The 20,292-nt window shown below is 48.8% G+C and overlaps 1 protein-coding gene across 2 annotated transcripts in view; it reads left to right on the forward strand.

Annotated features, from left to right (window-relative positions):
• PRCP (prolylcarboxypeptidase) overlaps positions 1-20,292 on the forward strand; it is a 254,800-nt gene that overhangs the window by 50,943 nt on the left and 183,565 nt on the right. For both annotated transcript variants that reach the window (XR_009555235.1, XM_060235200.1), the window contains exons 6-7: positions 242-414; positions 13,788-13,952. Coding sequence is in view for 1 of the 2 variants with exons in the window: in XM_060235200.1 (XP_060091183.1) it covers positions 242-414; positions 13,788-13,952 (338 nt within the window). In the remaining variant the exon portion in view is untranslated. The remainder of the gene's footprint in view (positions 1-241; positions 415-13,787; positions 13,953-20,292) is intronic.

The following is a 20,292-nucleotide window of genomic DNA, read 5'->3' on the forward strand; positions in this document are numbered from 1 at the left end:
TGTTTTAAAATGTTGTTAGCTGCTCTGAACCCGTAAGGGGAGGGTGGGATACAAATCTGATTAAATAAATAAATACTAGTTGGGTTGGGTAACACCGAGTTAGCTGGGCCCACACTTCTGGCCCCGCAGAAGGCAACGTCGTGTGCTCTGGGGTACTAACGGCCACAATTTCCCCAGAATCCATTCTGTGCATGGTTCGGAAGAATCCATTTAGCGTTCGTCTCTGTTCTCTCTCCTTCAGCGGAAGGCATGCGGTGGCTTTCTTGCGCGTTCCGGCTGTGCAGTCCGTTGAAAACCAAGCAGAACGTGTCTGCCTTCAAAGCCTGGCTGACCGAGACGTGGGTGAACTTGGCGATGGTGGATTACCCGTACAAGGCCAATTTCTTGCAGCCTCTTCCTGCCTGGCCGATTCAGGTAACCGAGCAAAGGGTGTGAAGCGGGTGCTTTATCTTTTCCCTTCTCTGCCAGATGCCGCTTCAACCTAGGCATTGCACAGGACAGCCAAGGGTTCAACAAGGGGAAGTGTTCATCGCCTCGGGGTGAGGTTGCCAAACACGAGTAGGGAAACACCAGGAGGTTTGGAAGTGGAGCCGAGGGAGAACAAGGATCTCAGAGACAGACAGTGACAGTCAGGCCCCCCTCCAAAGCATCCGTTTTCTCCAGGGGAACTGGTCTCTGTCATCTGGGGATGAGCTGTAATTCCAGGGGATCCACAGGCCCCACCTGGAGTGTGGCACCCCTATGTTTGTTGCCAGGTTTTTGTGCTTTTGTCCCTTTCTCCTCCTCGAAAGTGATTCACATTTTTGTCGTTCAGTCGCACAGTCGAGTCCGGCTCTTTGCGACCCCATGGACCAAGTCACGCCAGGCCCTCCTGTCTTCCACCATCCTCCAAAATCTGCTCAGATTCATGTTAGTTGTATCAGCAATGCTGTCCAGCCATCTCTTCTTTTGCCGTCCCCTTCTTTTGCCTTCTGTCTTTCCCAGCATCAGGGACTTCTCCACTGAGTGCTCCCTTCTCATTTGGTGGCCAAAGTATTTGCGCTTCAGCTTCAGCATCTGACCTTCCAGGGAACAGTCTGGGTTGATTTCCCTTAGGATTGACTGATTGGATCTTCTTGCAGTCCAAGGGACTCTCAAGAGTCTTCTCCAGGGAGTGCTCCCTTCTCCTTTGGGGGCCAAAGTATTGAAGCTTCAGCTTCAGCATCTGACCTTCCAGGGAACAGTCTGGGTTGATTTCCCTTAGGATTGACTGATTGGATCTTCTTGCAGTCCAAGGGACTCTCAAGAGTCTTCTCCACTGAGTGCTCCCTTCTCATTTGGTGGCCAAAGTATTTGCGCTTCAGCTTCAGCATCTGACCTTCCAGGGAACAGTCTGGGTTGATTTCCCTGAGGACTGACTGATTTGATCTCCTTGCAGTCCAAGGGACTCTTGAGAGTTTTCTCCAGCACCACAGCTCAAAAGAATCTTAAAAGATTAAAAATGCAACTTCAGCAGCAACCAGCAGTGCTGAATTGAGGCTTCTATTTGATCCTTTGCCATTTAACTTTCCTCAACAACCCCCTTTTGTAAAAGTACTAATGGCCTGCTTCCTGTTAACTCCTTGTTAACCTTTTTTTTTTTTTGCTTCTACCATCACAAACATCAATCATTGAACTGCAATTATGAAAAATCAATAAAATCCTTAACTGCAAAATGAATGAATGTGCACACACATAACTCCACCCCTACTAGTGAACAGGTTCTGACTAGAGAGTTCATAGAACTGTAGAATCTCAGAGCTGGAAGGCTCACCGTAGAGGCCATCTAGTCCAGCCCCCTGCTCCATGCAGGATCGGCCCAGAGCATCCCAGACATGTGTTTGTCCATCTGCTGCTCGAGAGCTGCCGGTTGATTGATTCAAGGCCACACTAATCAATAGGAAGCAACTCTCGTGATAAAACTGAGGTCTTTATTGGAAGGGGAAGAGAGGATTTAAAACAAAAAATTAGAGGCGGACACTTCTCCACAGCTCTGTCGTCAATCCAGCTGACAGCTGGAGCTTCCCTGCCCTTTAAGGCCTAGATCCGAATCAGTTGAGCGTTCTTAATCCGGAGAGCGGTGTTTCTTTTTAATTAATTATTTTTATTTTAGGCAATTTATAGTCCGCCCTTTCCCAGAGATGGGCTCAGGGCGGATCACAACATTCTAAAAACAATATTAAAACAACAGTTAAAACCAGAGCGATGTGGACAACTTGACAGATCATCTCTCTCTCTCTCGGCTTGACTTCGCGAACGAAGATTTAAGAAAGGTGCAGTAGTCCACGTCTGCTGCAGGCTCGCTGGTGGCTGACAAGACCAATGCGGGACAGGCAGGTCCGGCCACAGCGGCTGCAGGGAAAAGTCTGATTTGGGGTTGGGGCTGTAGCAGTGCGATCTGTTATGACAGATCGTAACAAAATTATAAATGGCAGCTCGGTTGGTCACACATTATATGAACTGAAGATAGTCAATGAAATTATGTCACAGCAGAGGTGGATCGCCACACAGGGCCGATCTGTGGAGTAGGACGCCTGGCGGAATAGCTCCGTTTTACAGGCCCTGCGGAAAGATAACGATTCTGTGAGGGCCCGGATCTCTAGAGAGAGCTGATTCCATCAGGCTTTTAATCATTAGCATTTGGATTCCCATGAGAAGAAGATGATGATATTGGATTTATATCCCGCCCTCCACTCCGAATCTCGGAGTCTCAAAGCGGCTCACAATCTCCTTTACCTTCCTCCCCCACAACAGACACCCTGTGAGGTGGGTGGGACTGAGAGGGCTTTCACAGCAGCTGCCCTTTCAACATCTTTGAAGCAAGTTCAACATCTTTGAAGCGAGTTAGGGTGTGAGCAAGCGGAATTAAAACAGGACAGGGCCTGAGAGAAGTATGTTTCTCCGAACGGGACCTAATTCCACATGTGTGAATAGCAGGATCTTTCTGGGGGCAGACGGATGAGCACTGTTGGATTTTTTTTTGTGGGGAGCATTGGGCACAGTGAATTACGGTTTTAATTCCGCTTCCTGCCTTGGCATGTGCTGGTGTGGGATCATTTTTTACAAACCAGAAATGCTGATTTCCTTTATTTTAAGGAGGTCTTTTCCCCCTTTCCCCTCCCTGGTGGGGGGCATCTCTTTGCCCGCGCCAATCCACTGCTTGGTTTTTTGCGGCCTGCAGTGGTCCCAAACGCTGCCGAAGACATTTCCAGTCACCCCCCAAGAGCCTTTAGTGAGATGCTTCGGTTCAGTGGCGCGCGAACCTGAATCAGTTTTCCTTCCCTTTGCCTTAATTCTCTCCTCTAATGTATGCAATCTCTCTCTGGGTGGCAGGCATCAGCCGTTGCATCGGCCGACTCTTTTCTCTCCCCCGCCTTTTGAAATTGAGCCGGCTTCAGTAACAAAACTAATGTGATTATCCAAACTCTGGCGGAGAGGTGCCTTGAGAGCTTAAGGGGGAGGAATCCGTTCAAACAGCTGAATGTAGCCAGCTAATCCGCTCAGATGTGAGTGGAGGGTAGCCTCTGAGAAGCGGGGGGCTTTTCTGTGCTTTGCAGCTCGCCCTCCCCCTCCTGGGCTGCTGTAGGCAAAAAGGCAGCTCGGCTTCAAAAGCTGCCTCTTTTAACTTCCACGCTGCACATCTGCTTCAGCAAAGGAGCTCTTGGGAGTTTTCTACTTGAGAAGTTGCTCATAGGGCTGGGAAGGCCTGGAATTCGTCTAAATAACCACACTTGTGGTTAAGAACATGAGAGAAACCATTTTGGATCAGGCCAGTGGCCCATCCAGACCAGCACACTGAGTCACATAAGAACATAAGAGAAGGCCTGTTGGATCAAGCCAATGGCCCATCCAGTCCAACACTCTGTGTCACATAAGAACGTAAGAGAAGCCCTGTTGGATCAGGCCAGTGGCCCATCCAGTCCAACACTCTGTGTCACATAAGAACATAAAAGAAGCCCTGTTGGATCAGGCCAGTGGCCCATCCAGTCCAGCACTCTGTGTCATACAGTAACCAAAAAACATCAGGTGCCATCAGGAGGTCCATCAGTGGGGCCAGGACACCAGAAGCACCTCCCACTGTTGCACTCAACAGCGTGGAACCCAAAGCAACCAGCTCCTGCTGATAAACTAACTTTGGAGAATGTCAGCTGCTTTTCTTCCTGTCTTAGTGGGGAGTCTGGACCATCTGTGTCTGGAAGAAGAAGATGATGATATTGGGTTTATATCCCGCCCTGTACTCTGAATCTCAAAGCGGTCACAATCTCCTTTACCTTCTCCCCCCACACGCAACAGACGCCCTGTGAGGTGGGTGGGGCTGAGAGGGCTCTCACAGCAGCTGCCCTTTCAAGGACAACTCCTACAAGAGCTATGGCTGACCCAAGGCCATTCCAGCAGCTGCAAGTGGAGGAGTGGGGAATCAAACCCAGCTCTCCCAGATAAGAGTTTGCACACTTAACCACTACACTAAACTGGCTCGTCTGACGTGCTAGTCCTCAAAGGTTGGGAAGGCACCAAGTTGCAGCTGACTTCTGGGGACCCCACAAGGGGTTTTAAAGGCATGAGATGAGCAGAAGTGGTTTGCCATTTGTGTAGCAGCCTTGGACTCCTGTGATGGTCGCCCATCCAAATACTAGCCACGGCCAACGCCGCTTAGCTGCCGAGATCCGACAAGATCAGGCTAACGTGAGCCCTCCAGGTCAATGCAGAAGACATGCAGAGGTGGTTTAAGGACATCAGAGAAGCCATGTTGGATCAGGGCAGTGGCTCATCTAGTTCGGCACTCTGTCATACAGCAGACAGAACCCAAGTTTGCAGCTGCCTGCCTCTACGTTGCAACCCTGGACTTCCTTCGTTGTCTCCCATCCCGAGTACTAAGCCAGAGTTGACCCTGATCAGCTTCTGAGATCAGGCTAATTTGGGCCATCCAAGTCAGGGGTGTAGGAATCCAGCGGGGCTTTCAGGACATCCATTCCAGTGTAAGCTTTTGTGAGTCAGAGCTCACTTCACCCATAAGCATTGAGGTTGATCAGCAGGCTGATTTATATACCAGGCAGAAAAGTGGGTGGGCGGGCGGGGGAGTTTACCAGCAGGTGCCAAGCAAGGTCTAATCAAAACAATCATTGATTCACTCAAAGTGGTTATGAAACACTCCCAGTGGTTGGTTAGGCGAAGCAGAAAACCCGGATGGGGATGAAGATATTCAGATTAGATAATGGGAATGAAACAGGAAATTACAGTCCTGTTGCTGAAGCAATTAAGATGTATGTGTATGTAAAGTATCATCAAGTCACACCAAATCAGCCAGTATCATAATGCCCCTGTATAAATCGATGGTGCAGCCTCATTTGGAATACTGTGTACAATTCTGGTCACCGCACCTTCAAAAGGATATTATAGCATTGAAAAAGTCCAGAAAAGGGCAACTAGAATGATTAAAGGGTGGGAACACTTTCCCTAAGAAGAAAGGTTAAAATAATAATAATAATAATACTTTTTATTTGTATCCCGCCCTCCCCGCCCAAGCAGGCTCAGGGCGGCTCACAACATATAAATGCAATACAATTGGGGCTCTTTAGCTTGGAGAAATGTTGACTGCGGGGTGACATGATAGAGGTTTACAAGGTTATGCATGGGATGGAGAAAGTAGAGAAAGAAGTCCTTTTCTCCCTCTCTCACAATACAAGAACTCGTGGGCGTTCAATGAAATGGCTGAGCAGTCGGGTTAGAACGGATAAAAGGAAGTACTTCTTCACCCAAAGGGTGAGTAACATGTAGAACTCACTGCCACAGTGGCAGCCACAAGCATAGCCAGCTTCAAGAGGGGACTGGATAAAAATATGGATCAGAGGTCCATCAGTGGCTCTTAGCCACAGTGTATTGTTGGAACTGTATGGGACAGTGTTGCTCTGTATTCTTGGTGCTTGGGGGTGGGGGCGGGCAAAGTGGAAGGGCTTCTAGCCCCAATTCTGAACCTCCTGATGGCACTTGGTTTTTTTGGGGGGGGGGTTTGGCCACTGTGTGACACAGAGTGTTGGATTGGATGGGCCACTGGCCTGATCCAACATGGCTTCTCTTATGTTCTTATGTGACACAGAGTGTTGGACTGGATGGGCCACTGGCCTGATCCAACATGGCTTCTCTTATGTTCTTATGTGACACAGAGTGTTGGACTGGATGGGCCATTGGCCTGATCTAACAGGGCTTCTCTTATGTTCTTATGTGACACAGAGTGTTGGACTGGATGGGCCATTGGCCTGATCCAACAAGGCTTCTCTTATGTTCCTATGTGACAGAGTGTTGGACTGGATGGGCCATTGGCCTGATCCAACAAGGCTTCTCTTATGTTCTTATGTGACACAGAGTGTTGGACTGGATGGGCCATTGGCCTGATCCAACAAGGCTTCTCTTATGTTCCTATGTGACAGAGTGTTGGACTGGATGGGCCATTGGCCTGATCCAACAAGGCTTCTCTTATGTTCTTATGTGACACAGAGTGTTGGACTGGATGGGCCATTGGCCTGATCCAACAAGGCTTCTCTTATGTTCTTATGTGACACAGAGTGTTGGACTGGATGGGCCACTGGCCTGATCCAACATGGCTTCTCTTATGTTCTTATGTGACACAGAGTGTTGGACTGGATGGGCCACTGGCCTGATCCAACATGGCTTCTCTTATGTTCTTATGTGACACAGAGTGTTGGACTGGATGGGCCACTGGCCTGATCCAACATGGCTTCTCTTATGTTCTTATGTGACACAGAGTGTTGGACTGGATGGGCCATTGGCCTGATCCAACATGGCTTCTCTTATGTTCTTATGTGACACAGAGTGTTGGACTGGATGGGCCACTGGCCTGATCCAACATGGCTTCTCTTATGTTCTTATGTGACACAGAGTGTTGGACTGGATGGGCCACTGGCCTGATCCAACAGGGCTTCTCTTATGTTCTTATGTGACACAGAGTGTTGGACTGGATGGGCCACTGGCCTGATCCAACAGGGCTTCTCTTAGGTTCTTATGTGACACAGAGTGTTGGACTGGAGGGGCCATTGGCCTGATCCAACAGGGCTTCTCTTATGTTCTTATGTGACACAGAGTGTTGGACTGGATGGGCCATTGGCCTGATCCAACATGGCTTCTTAAGTTCTTAATTTATGGTGACCCTGCAAGGGGCTTTCAAGGCAAGTGAGAAGTAGAGATAGTTTGCCATTGCCTTCCTCTGCGGAGTCTCCCTTGGTCGTCTCCCTACCAAGTATCGACCCTGCTTAGCTTCTGAGATCTTATTATTTTTATTACCTTTAATCTATATCCCGCCCTCTCCGCAAGCGGACTCAGGGTGGCTAGCAATCAGTTCAGACTTCAAGCAATAAATACAGTTAAACAGTTCAAAACTTCAAACTGATCTGATGGAACTGGGCTACACCACACCACTTTCCCTCCCAATAAAGATGTATAAAGGCTTTGAAATACAAGATACCAGCGACTATAGGGAGCAGTGTTCCCTCTAAGCTTAGGTAGTGTGAGCTAACTTACGGTTTTTTAGCCTCTGGCTTACACATTTTTATCGTACTGAGGAAAATGGCCCCAGACCAAACTAATTTATGCAGTAGCCCACAACTCTCATGCCAGTAGCTCACAAAGTAGAATTTTTGCTCACAAGACTCCACAGTTTAGAGCAGGGGTGTCAAACTCATTCGTTATGAGGGACAGATCTGACCTAAATGAGACCTTGTTGGGCTGGGCCAAGTCGGGCCAGGCCATGTGTGCACCTATTTAAGATTAAGTAGCAGAGATACAATCTTTTTAAAGGACACAGACAAACATGGCTAAAGATTTTTTAAAAAACCCCTTAAAATAAAACATGCTTAAAACATTAGCACTTGTTGGTCTTAAAGGTGCTTTCTTTGTGTTTCTCGTGTGGGATCCAGGGAACTGGGGAAAGGAAGCTCTGGCTTGTTCCCTCCCTCCCCAGGGGACCAGAAGGGGGAGGAGCCTCAACCAGTGGAGAAAATCGAGGTTTTGCTCTAGTTCCTGTGCAATGGAGCAAGCCTCACAAAGCAAGCTGAGATGGAGAAGGAAGCAAGAGGGGAGAAGAAAGCCGATGACAGCCAGTTGCTCAAAGGCCTGATAGGAGCGCTCCGGGAGCCTGATTCAAACCCCGGGCCTCATGTTTGACACCTCTGGTTTAGAGGGAGTCTTGATAAGGAGTTAGGAATTCCAGTTCTCTATTAAACCTCCCCCTCCCCACTGGAAGGGTCATTGTCTTAAATTCACCTGTGACTTCTAATTCAGCAGTGTCTTCTTGGATTCTCCCTTCCCAAGGTAACTTCTAGGTCTTCAGCGGAATGCCTTTGGAGTGTTAAAGTGTTGCCCTGCCAGTTCCTGAATATGGGCATTTTTAACGCTTTATCCGTATTTTCTTCTGGATGGGGACCGACTTCTATGCCTGTGCCTCTAATGGAGCGACCTCACGACTCAGGAAAGCTTCAGCCATACTCTGTGTGGGAGGGAAGGAAGCTGTTTGTCATCCACTTGAGGGCCTGAGGGCCGAACTGCACGCTGCACTTCGTAACAAGGCAGGTCTGGGTTCTCTGGCCCTGACTCACTTTGTTTACTTTATTCGTATCCTGCCTTTCTCCTCAAAGCAGCTCGCATCATTCTTCTCTCCTCCATTTAATCCTCATGAGGCAGGTTACGCTGAGAGTGTGTGACTGGCCCAAAGTCAGCTAGCAAACTTCCATGGCAATGTGTGGATTTCATAGAATCATAGAGTTGGAAGGGACCTCCAGGGTCATCTAATCCAACCCCCTGCACAATGCAGGAAACCCACAAATAGCTCTCCCTAAAATCACAGGATCTTCGTTGCTGTCAGATGGCCATCTAGCCTCTGCTTAAAAACCTCCAAGGAAGGAGAGCCCACCACCTCCCGAGGAAGCCTGTTCAACTGAGGAATCGCTCTAACGGTCAGGAAATTCTTCCTAATGTTGAGCCGGAAACTCTTTTGATTTAATTTCAGCCCACTGGTTCTGGTCCTACCTTCTGGGGCCACAGAAAACAATCCCACACCATCCTCTATAGGACAGCACTTCAAGTACTTGAAGATGGTGTCCGTATCACCTCTCAGCCACCTCCTCTCCAGGCTAAACATTCCCAGCTCCTTCAACCTTTCTTCATAGGACTTGGTCTCCAGACCTCTCACCATCTTTGTCGCCCTCCTCTGGACGCCTTCCGGCTTGTCTATATCCTTAAAATGTGGTGCCCAAAACTCAACACAGTACTCCAGGTGAGGTCTTACCAGAGCAGAGTAAAGCAATACCATCACATCACGTGATCTGGACACTATACTTTTGTTGATACAACCCAAAATTGCATCACACTGTTGACTCATGTTCAGCATATGATCCACTAAAACCCCTAGATCCTTTTCACACATACTACTGCTAAGACAAGTTTCCCCCATCTTATAACCATGCATTGGATTTTTCCCCGGGTCTCCCAATGAAATAGTTTTCACCACTACACCCCACTGGCTTTCCTCACAGCCAGATAGAATCTGCGAGAAGCAGCATTTTAAAAGACCCCCAAGAGCCCGATTTGGCTTGGGACTGTTGGGGGTGAAGGGTGCTGTTTTCCTGAACTGAAATGCCCCTGCTGGAGTGGGGGGGGGGATTACTTGCCAGACCTGACCCCCACCCTCGACTTGTTACAAATGGTAATCTGTCCTTTGAGCCTTAATTGTGCTGTGAGGTGAGCTTGGAGCTCTCTTCCTGCTGAAAGTTTTCTCTTTCAGTTCTTAGAAGAGGCTGTACATGCAGAGGGGGCCAGGGCCGGCGCGTGGGAGTAAGCCAAGTCGGCAGCTGCCTTGGGTGCCACTTGGCCTAGGGGCATCATGAGGCGCCCCCCTCTCCCTACACCTGCTGCTGTCCCCCTGCCTGCCCCTGCTGCCGTTCCCCCCGCGCTGTTCACGCTACCCTCCCCGCGTCCACCCCCGTCCTCCTCCCTGGTGCCATGCTGTCCCCTCCTTCCCCTGCTGCCGGCTCGGTAAAGCCCAAGGGCGCTTTGTGCGTGCGAAACTGACACTTGGGGGGTGAATAATAGGCCCTCAGCTGAGGGGCGCAGGCACCCCTAGCACCAGGCCCGGAGGGGGCGACATCAGCTGGAGAGGGCAACATCGGTTGGCAAAATGGAGCTTCCGTGTTGTTTTATTTATTTTGATAAATTTATGTTGAGTAGCAGTATACCCTTCTATCAATTGCTGGGCAGGTTTTGGTCTCCGTGCTTCCTTGCAGCCCTTTGGAGGTTATCGGGTTGGCCGCTGTGAGCGACAGCACCTGACGGACTGAGCCCTCTGGTCTGATCCAGCTGGCTGTTCTGTTCTTTCTCCAGATACGGGGTTTTTTTTTCGGTTGACTCTTCAACATTTGCAGGGGGCATGATCCCAGAAGTGTTTGTCTAACCACGGGAGGTTAGAAAGATGGTGGTTTAGATTTGCTTAAATGGAAGCTGGGATTTCAGGAAGCCCAATGCAAACTCGATAGCAGCGCGCTGAATCAGAGCTTGGCAGTTTCCCACACTTTTTCTTGTAGACTGTTCAGACAAGGCTTACGGTAGTGGTGGAACAGACCTCCAGAGATGATTGAGCAGTGCCTCCCTCCCCCAGGGCTCCCTAAAACACTGCTGAATTGTTTTTGCAAGTAGGGGAATTAATGCTAATGAAAATCAGCGGACACTAGGGGATGTGCAAAATACCGCTAACAATATTTTTTGGGATTGGGTATATTGCAGGGGTGGCCAACGGTAGCTCTCCAGATGTTTTTGCCTACAACTCCCATCGGCATGGCCAATGGCTGGGGCTGATGGGAGTTGTAGACAAAAAACATCTGGAGAGCTACCGTTGGCCACGCACTGAACCCTCAAAATATTGGGATTTCCCAATATGGTATTCAGATTTGGTAAACAAATTCAGGATTGCATTAATTTTTCAGTTCCATTATACTCTATGGGGACCATTGTAATCCTAGGGTGTAATGGAGAATCAATCTGGGGCTCTTTGGGGCTGTTTTTGAAGCAGAGGCACCAAATCAGCATAGTTGCTGGTGCCTCTCCTCAACCCCCCTCCCCTCCCAGTTTGAAAAAGATTGGACGGGGGGTCCATTTCTGTGGGCCCCAAAAGAAGGTGCCCCCATCCTCCACTGGAAACAGTGGAGGGGGAGAAGACATTTAAGGGGATGTGGTCCCTTTTAATGCGTTTTGCAAGCTGCAGCTGAACTCTGAAGGCATTTAAAAGGCTCACAGTCCCTTTTGGATACCTTCTCCAACCTGCAGCCTCACCTCAAAGGTGCTTAAAGGGACTGTGACCCCTTTAAACACCCATTAATATAGATTCCCATTAAGAGTTTTTGGGGGCTTTTTTCAGGTTCAAATAAACCAAGCACACACCCCCTAGTGGACACCTTAAGTGTGGTTGAAGTGGCGTGAATGCAGATTCTCTGACCTTTAGATACATGCATTTGAGTACAGTGAAAGTGTGTTGCAACTTCTGCCAGATACTAGAACATCTGGCTGCTATCACCTGACGACTCACCACACCAAAAGCAGCTAGTCCAGCATCCAGTGTCCAATAGCAGCCAGCCAGTATCTCCTGGTATTGCCACACGTAAATGAAACAGCCTTTCCTAATCTACACTCTTCTTCTGGTATGCAGTTGTTGATGGACCTATATTCTTATCTGCTTCTCAAACAAACCAGCAATCTAAACTGGTGACTCTCGGCACACCTTGTTGTGTGTTCCGTAGGCGAGCTATGCATCGTGTGACAAAGTACTTCCATTCATTCATTCAGGTGGGCAGCCATGTTAGCCTGAAGTAGTCGAACAAAGTTTGATTTCAATGGCATCTTTAAGACCAAGGGTGTCAAACTCATTTGTTATGAGGGCCGGATCTGACATAAATGTACCTTGTTGGGCTGGGCCATCTGTGTACCTATTTAAGATTAGTAGAGGCGGCTGGACTGTGTGACTGAACAACAAAAAAGCAGAGAGATAAACTTTTTAAAGGACACAGACAAACACAAGTTTTTTTAAAAAAATAAGACTTAAAATAAAACATGCTTAAAACATTAGCCCTCGAAGGTGCTTTCATTAGTACTTAAAAGTGCCTTCTTTGTATTTCTCCCATGGAATCCAGGGAACTGGGCAAAGGAAGCTCAGGGGACCAGGAGGGGGAGGAGCCTCAACCAATGGAGAAAATCAAGGCTTTGCTCTGTAGCTCCTGTGCGATTGAGCAGGCCTTGCAAAGCAAGCTGAGATGCAGAAGGAAGCAAGAGGGAGGGAGAAGGAAACAGACAGGAGCCAATTGCTCGGGGGCCTGATAGGACCTCTGGGGGCCTGATTTGTCCCCTGGGCCGCATGTTTGACACCCTTGTTTAAGACCAAAGTTTAATTCTGGGTATAAGCTTTTGTGTTGTTTTATTGTTGTTCAGTCGCACAGTCGAGTCCGACTCTGTGCATGCCCTCAAAAGCTTATACCCAGAATTCAACTTTGCTGGTCTTAAAGGTGCTGCTGGAATCCAGCTTCGTTCTCTTCCATTCATTCGGTTCTCGACTTACAGCTCATCGACTGCACCGGGTACCCTGTTATGAAAAAGGATGAAAAGAACTCCACAGTACAACTTTATAATCATAAATAATTTTCCTTCCCTTTGTAGTGGGCGCTATACATGCTCCCAATTTGTGACGGAGAATTTAATCTCTTGTCTGGATGGTACAGATGGGCAAACCCGTCCCTAAATAAGTGCTCTGTTTAGCCTAAATTCATGAAGCTGTGTAGCAGTGATACTCTATATCAGGGGTGGCCAATGGTAGCTCTCCAGATGTTTTTTGCCTACAACTTCCATCAGCCGCAGCCATTGGCCATGCTGGCTGGGGCTGATGGAAGTTGTAGGCAAAAAACATCTGGAGAGCTACCGTTGGCCACCCCTGCTCTAGATTCTGGGTGCTTGGGAGGGGAACAGTGGGAGGGCTTTTGGAGTTCTGGCTGCGTTGGTGGACCTCCTGCTCAGTATTCCCTCTAAGTTGAGTTAGCGTGAGCTAGCTCACAGTTTTTTAGCCTCCAGCTCACACATTTTTGCCTTAGCTCAGGAAGGACGGCTCCAGAGTAAACTAATTAATGCAGCAGCTGACAACTTTTAATGCCTGGCAAGCTAATTGATGCAGTAGCTCACAACTTTAATGCCAGTAGCTCATGAAGGAGAATTTTTGCTCACAAGACTCTACAGCTTAGAGGGAGCATTGCTTCTGATGGCCCCTGGATTTTGGCCTCTGTATGACACAGAATGTTGGACTAGATCGGCTATTTAATGAGACTTGATGAGAACCAGTTTGGTGTAGGGGTTAAGTGTGCGGACTCTTATCTGGGAGAACAGAGTTTGACTCCCCACTCCTTCACTTACAGCTGCTGGAATGGCCTTGGGTCAGCCATAGCTCTCGCAGGGGTTGTCCTTGAAAGGGCAGCTGCTGTGAGAGCCCTCTCAGCCCCACCTGCCTCACAGGGTGTCTGTTGTGGGGGGAGAAGATATAGGAGATTGTGAGCCACTCTGAGTCTCTGATTCAGAGAGAAGGGCAGGGTATAAATCTGCAGTCTTCTTCCTCCTTCTTCTTCCTCCTTGATCCATCATGGCTTCTCTGATGTTCTTATAATCACCATCTTGGGGTTTGGACTAATCTTGGACTGACATGTCTTTCCCCTCCTCCCCTCCCCCCCCCCCGGTAGGTGGTCTGCAAATACTTGCAGGTGCCCAAGGATTCCGACAAAGCCCTTTTGAAAAACATCTTCCAGGCCGTCAACGTCTACTACAACTACACTGGCGATGCGTCGTGCTTCAACTTGTCGCAGACTGCTACGCAGAACCTTGGGATGCTGGGCTGGTATTACCAGGTACGTGTCTCTCCCTCTGCAATTCTGTGGCCCGACTTGAGGGCCTGTCTGCAGTGAAGGTTCAGTCGCCAGGCCTTGAAGCTGCTGTGTACTCAATAAAGCCATTTGGTCCATCAGTCTCAGTAGTTAAGACTGGCAGTGGCTCTCCAGGCTCCCGGGCAGAGGTCTTTAATATCACCGACTGCCTGCTCCTTTTAAACGTGAAAAGCCGTGGTGGGGGAGGGGTTGTTCATGAGACCTTTTGCATGGCTTCTGAGAGCCAGTTTGGTGTAGAGGTTAAGTGCACGGACTTTTACCTGGGAGAACCAGGTTTGATTCCCCACTCCTCCGCATACGCCTGCTGAGATGAGCTTGGGTCAGCCACAAGTTCTCTCAAGGCTGTTCTGCTCAAGAGCAGTTTCTGTCAGAGCTCTCTCAGCCCCACCTACCTCACAGGGTGTCTGTTATGGGGAAGGAGATTTGTAAGCCTCTCTGGGACTTCTTTGGCTAGCGAACGGCGGGGGGATAAATCCAGTCTCTCCTCTCCTTCCATGCTTCTCCACATGCAGCTGCTGAGTGACCTTGGGTCAGTCCCAGTTCTCTCAGAGCTCTCTCATCCCCACCAGCCTTACAGAGTGTCTGTTGTGTAGAGAAGAAGGGAAGGAGATTGTAAGCTGCTCTGAGACTCCAGGTGAAGAGCAGGGTATAAATCCAACCTATTCTGCTTCAAAGAATCTCCCACTGAGCCACGGCTCCTCCCAGTGAACACCTGAAGCTGCCTTCTGCTGAATCAGAGCTTTGGTCCATCACAGTCAGTATTGTCTACTCAGACTGGCAGCAGCACCTCAGAACGGAGGTGAAAGTCTTTTGCATCACCTGTGACCTTACTGGATCTTTACTTGATCCTCACTGGAGAGGCTGGGGATTGAACTTCAGACCTCCTACATGCCAAGCAGAGGCTCTGCCCCTGAGCCACAGCCCCCTTCGCTTATACTGAATCAGACCACTTGTCCTTTATGTTTCAGTATTGTCCATGCAGACTGCCATTGGCTCTCTTAGGTCACAGGCGGAGGGTTCTCACATCACCTAATGCCTGGTCCTTTTTAACTGGAGATGCCGGGGATTGAACCTGGGACCTCCTGCGTGCCAAGCAGATGCTCTGCCCCTGAGCCACAGCCCCTCCCCAGAAGGGTAAGACATGCAGCAATGCAATAGGACTGGGATTACAGAATCAGAACAAACAGAAAGGTGTCTAAGGCATGACATAACATAAACGGTGGACATAGTGGAATTCAAAGACATAAAAACAATACAGTACAAGCAAGACGTTTCGTTAACACACCGGGGGTGGCCAAACTTGCTTAACGTTAAGAGCCACATAAAATAAACATCAGGTGTTTGAGAACCGCAAGACAGGAAGGAAGGAAGGAAGGAAGGAAAGAAAGGAGGAAATGGATGGGAAGGATGGGGGAGGGAGAGGTGGAAGGAAAGCCACTTTAAATGTACTCTCCAAGCCACGGGCTGGCTTGGCTTGGATTTAGAAGAAGAAGACGACTGCAGATTTATACCCCGCCCTTCTCTGAATCAGAGACAGAGCGGCTTACAATCTCCTATGTCTTCTCCTCCCACAACAGACACCCTGTGAGGTGGATGGGGCTCTCACAGAAGCTGCCCTTTCAAGGACAACTCCTGCCAGAGCTATGGCTGACCCAAGGCCATTCCAGCAGGTGCAAGTGGAGGAGAGGGGAATCAAACCCGGCTCTCCCAGATAAGAGTCCACACACTTAACCACTACACCAAACCGGCCCTCCGTTTTAAAGAGAAATCAAGAACCTAAAAGGTTAATATACAATAAGGGCCAAAAATTAAAAGTAAAATGTACAATTATATCATAAGCAAAAAGGCACATATTTATTATAGAAAGTTTAAAAACATTTAGGGGACCGTCATGAGCCTCCTTCCTTTGTAAAATCATAAAGCAACAATGGGGAACCATCTAGGATTGTCTTCTTCAGAGGTCGAACAAGTATGTGCACATATAGGCTCACGATTCCAGTTTTTGGGCTAAGTCTCTTTCCCCTCTCTGTTTTTCCTTTGGATTCAGAGAGAGAAATGCCTTCTCCAAGCCAGCCAGTGGGCCAGTTTTGGGCTCTAAGAGCCGCACAATAGGTGCGAAAGAGCCACAGTTTGGCCACCCCCGTAACAGACTTTGTCCTCAAGGCAATCAAACGGAGGTGATTAAAGCAGCGGCACAGACAGTATCTCTACTGAAGCCCTCGGCAAACTTTTGGATGCCGTTTTAGGCAGAGTTAGACCCACTGGAGAGGGTGGCTGAGAGTTCAGCGCTGAGTCCCCAGGCACGCGGAGGCCCAGTTCACGTGACGGCTTTGGGGACAGGAGGCATCATCCTTAAGAGCCCTGCTGGATCAGACCAGTGGACCGTCTGGTCCAGCACCCTCCTTCACGCAGCGAGTAAACTGGTGGCCTTGGAGGGCCAGCAGACAGAGCATAGAAGCCAAGGGCTTCCTTCTGATGCAGTCCCCTAGCGAGGGCTGCTAACCCTCCGGTTGGGAATTTCCTGGCGATTAGGGGATGCAGCCTAGGGACGGCACAGTATGCTGCCATGGAGTGTAAAAAAGAGCCAGGCAGGAAAAGGAAAGACCTTTTCCCGGAGAGCTGCTGCTATTCCGAGTAGATAGTACCAACTCTGATGGGACAAGGGTCTGGTTCAGTAGAAGGCAGCAATCACACGTTCCACTATATCCTATCTGAATACTTAAAAAAAAAATTTGTAATCCCCCATGAGTTAGTGAGAAACGTAGGCTGCAAATGAACAAAGGCAAGGGGGAAAGAATATTTGAGGAATTTTGTAAAGAAGCTTAAGAAGAAGGAAGAGAAGAAGAAGATGACATTGGATTTTTGTATCCTGCCCCTCACTCTGAATTTCAGAGTGACTCACAACCTCCTTTACCTTCCTCCTTCACAACAAACACCCCGTGAGGTAGGTGGGGCTGAGAGAGCTCTCGCAGAAAGTTGCCCTTTCGAGGACAGCTCTGCCAGAGCTATGACTGACCCTAGGCCATTCCAGCAGCTGCAAGTGGAGGAGCGGGGAATCAAACCCAGTTCTCCCAGATAAGAGTCCGCACGCTTAACCATTACAACCAACTGGCTCTCAAGCAAGCAATGAAGCAAGCTGAGGGAGAGGTGAAGCTGAAATCCTGCATAAAAAAATCCAATTCCAGGATGGATGGCAGTTCATGCTGTACAGGAGGCTTCAGGAATTTGAAACAATACAGCAATCAGGGCTTTTTTTTTGTAGCAGGAACTCTTCTGCATATTTGGCTACATCGGGGGGGATGTAGCCTGTCATCGAAGAGCTTACAATAGGCCCTATAAGCTCCAGGAGGATTGGCTACATCAGAGGTTGCCTAATAAGCAAAGGAGTTCCTGCTATTAAAAAAGCTCTGATGGCAATAAAGGATGAAGGGCCGTTCCTTGTTTGATCACCGTTTCATGGTAAACTTGTATTCTATAAGTAAAGGGTCCGGCTGGATTCCATTATTGACAACATCACTCCACCCAGTGGTTGGCTGCTTTGCTACTCATCCAGCCGCATTGGTGTCTCTGGCACTTCAGAGAATCACAGGTGAAAGAAAAGGCCAAGTCTCTGCCCTGAGGGGCTTGCAAAGTTAACGAGGGACACACGTGAGCAGCTGCATTTTGAGCAAAGGTTTTTTAAAAATCCCCTCCGAAATCACCGTCCCTTGCGAATGAGGACATAAGAACGTAAGACGAGCCCTGCTGGATCAGGCCAGTGGTCCATCTCCAGTCCAGCATCCTGTCTCACACAGTGGCCATCCAGTTCCTCTGGGCAGCACAACGACAAAGCGTAGAGGCTGAGGCCTTCACCTGATGATGCTTCCCGGCTCTGGGATCCAGAGGCTTAGTACCTCTGAATGTGGAGCTTCCCCTCAGTCACCATGAAGAGTAGCCCTTGATAGACTTATCCTCCAGAAATAGCAAATGATAAGACACTTCTTAGAAAAGTTTTGTGTTTAGACTTGAGAACCTGGCTCTGGTCATATTTCCAAGGTAAAACCAGAGCTGAGAGCCGGTGTGGTGGTGTGGTTAAGAGCAGTGGACTTCTGCAGAACTGGGTTCATTTACCCGCTCTTCCGCATGAAACCTGCTGAGTGACCTTGGGCCAGCCATGGTTCTCTCAGAACTTTCTCAGCCCCGCCTGCCCCACAAGCCACCTGTTGTGGGGGGAGGAAGGGACGGCAGTTGTAAGCCACTTTGAGATTCCTTAGAATAGAGAAAAGCAGAGTATAGATACCAACTCTTCTTTTTTGGCCACTGTGTGACACAGAGCGTTGGACTGGATGGGCCACTGGCCTGATCCAACATGGCTTCTCTTATGTTCTTATGTGACACAGAGTGTTGGACTGGATGAGCCATTGGCCTGATCCAACATGGCTTCTCTTATGTTCTTATGTGACACAGAGTGTTGGACTGGATGGGCCATTGGCCTGATCCAACATGGCTTCTTTTATGTTCTTATGTGACACAGAGTGTTGGACTGGATGGGCCATTGGCCTGATCCAACATGGCTTCTCTTATGTTCTTATGTGACACAGAGTGTTGGACTGGATGAGCCATTGGCCTGATCCAACATGGCTTCTTTTATGTTATGTGACACAGAGTGTTGGACTGGATGAGCCATTGGCCTGATCCAACATGGCTTCTCTTATGTTCTTATGTGACACAGAGTGTTGGACTGGATGAGCCATTGGCCTGATCCAACATGGCTTCTTTTATGTTCTTATGTGACACAGAGTGTTGGACTGGATGGGCCATTGGCCTGATCCAACATGGCCTCTCTTATGTGACACAGAGTGTTGGACTGGATGGGCCATTGGCCTGATCCAACATGGCCTCTCTTATGTTCTTATGTGACACAGAGTGTTGGACTGGATGGGCCATTGGCCTGATCCAACATGGCCTCTCTTATGTTCTTATGTGACACAGTGTGTTGGACTGGATGGGCCACTGGCCTGATCCAATATGGCTTCTCTTATGTTCTTATGTTCATCTTCTGTCGTCATATATGTTGCATGTGGAGGCTCTCTAGTAGCCACCGATTGACTTTCCTCCATGAATCTGTGAAGTTCAATGATTACTTTGATAAGATTTTTGTTAACAGAATTCAGCCATGGGGAGAGATTCAGCAGCTTTGCCAGTTTTCCTTCAATCCTAGGCTTGCCAGCTGTGGGCTGGAAATTTCCTGGAGATTAAAGAACGTAAGGAGAACCCTGCTGGATCAGACCAGTAGTTCATCTAGTCGAGCATTCTGTCTGACACAGTGGCCAGTCAGTTCCTCTGGTGTGCCAACCACAGGGCACAGAGGCCGAAGCCTTCCCCTGTTGTCACCTCCTGGCTCTGGGTTTCAGAGTCTTAGTGCCTTTGAATGTGGAGGTTCTCCCCAGTCACCTCGGCTCGCAGCCACCTCCCCTCCATGAATTTGCCTAATCCCCTTTTCAAGCTGTTTCTTCCTGTGGCTGTCACTGCATCCCGGCAGCGAATTCCATATTTTTATCACTTTGGTGGATTGCTGCAAGACAGGCCCATGACACGATCACTCTTTGACAATCCTCCTTTTGGGGGCAGTGTGGAGGAAAGTCTGGATTTATACGAAGCGCCTCTGCTAAATGCTTGTGCGCCTCGAAAGCCCTGCCTCAATAAATGGCAAAGATGGCCTGGCACCCTCATACCTTTGGGGACCGCCTTTCCCAGCATGATCCCCCCTGTCTTCTTCAATCTTCATCTCAGTGATTATAGAAAGTCCATGAACAAGGGTGAGGGCCTTCTCAGTAGTGGCCCCCGTCCTGTGGAGCCAGCTGCCTGAAGAGGTGGGTGCCTTGCAAGGACCTCTGTGTTCCTCAAGGCATGCTCTTCTTCAGGTGGCCTTTGGGTGACTGATTCACCACGTAGCTGGTATGCTTCAGCTATGTCTTAAGAACATAAGAGAAGCCATGTTGGATCAGGCCAGTGGCCCATCCAGTCCAACACTCTGTGTCACATAAGAGAAGCCCTGTTGGATCAGGCCAGTGGCCCATCCAGTCCAACACTCTGTGTCACACAGTGGCCCCAAAAAATTATATATATAGATATATATACACACTGTGGCTAATAGCCACTGATGGACCTCTGCTCCATATTTTTCACCATCCACAGGTCCTCCCCTGCTTGATAAATGAATAGATTCTAATCAGGAAAGATTTTTTGTTTTGCTAAACTTTCTTTATTGCATCTTTTGTATTGTTTTTATCAACTGTATTTCTACGCTGTTAGCCGTCCCTAT

The sequence above is a fragment of the Heteronotia binoei genome, chromosome 3, assembly GCF_032191835.1.
Source record: "Heteronotia binoei isolate CCM8104 ecotype False Entrance Well chromosome 3, APGP_CSIRO_Hbin_v1, whole genome shotgun sequence".
Taxonomy (NCBI): domain Eukaryota; kingdom Metazoa; phylum Chordata; class Lepidosauria; order Squamata; family Gekkonidae; genus Heteronotia; species Heteronotia binoei.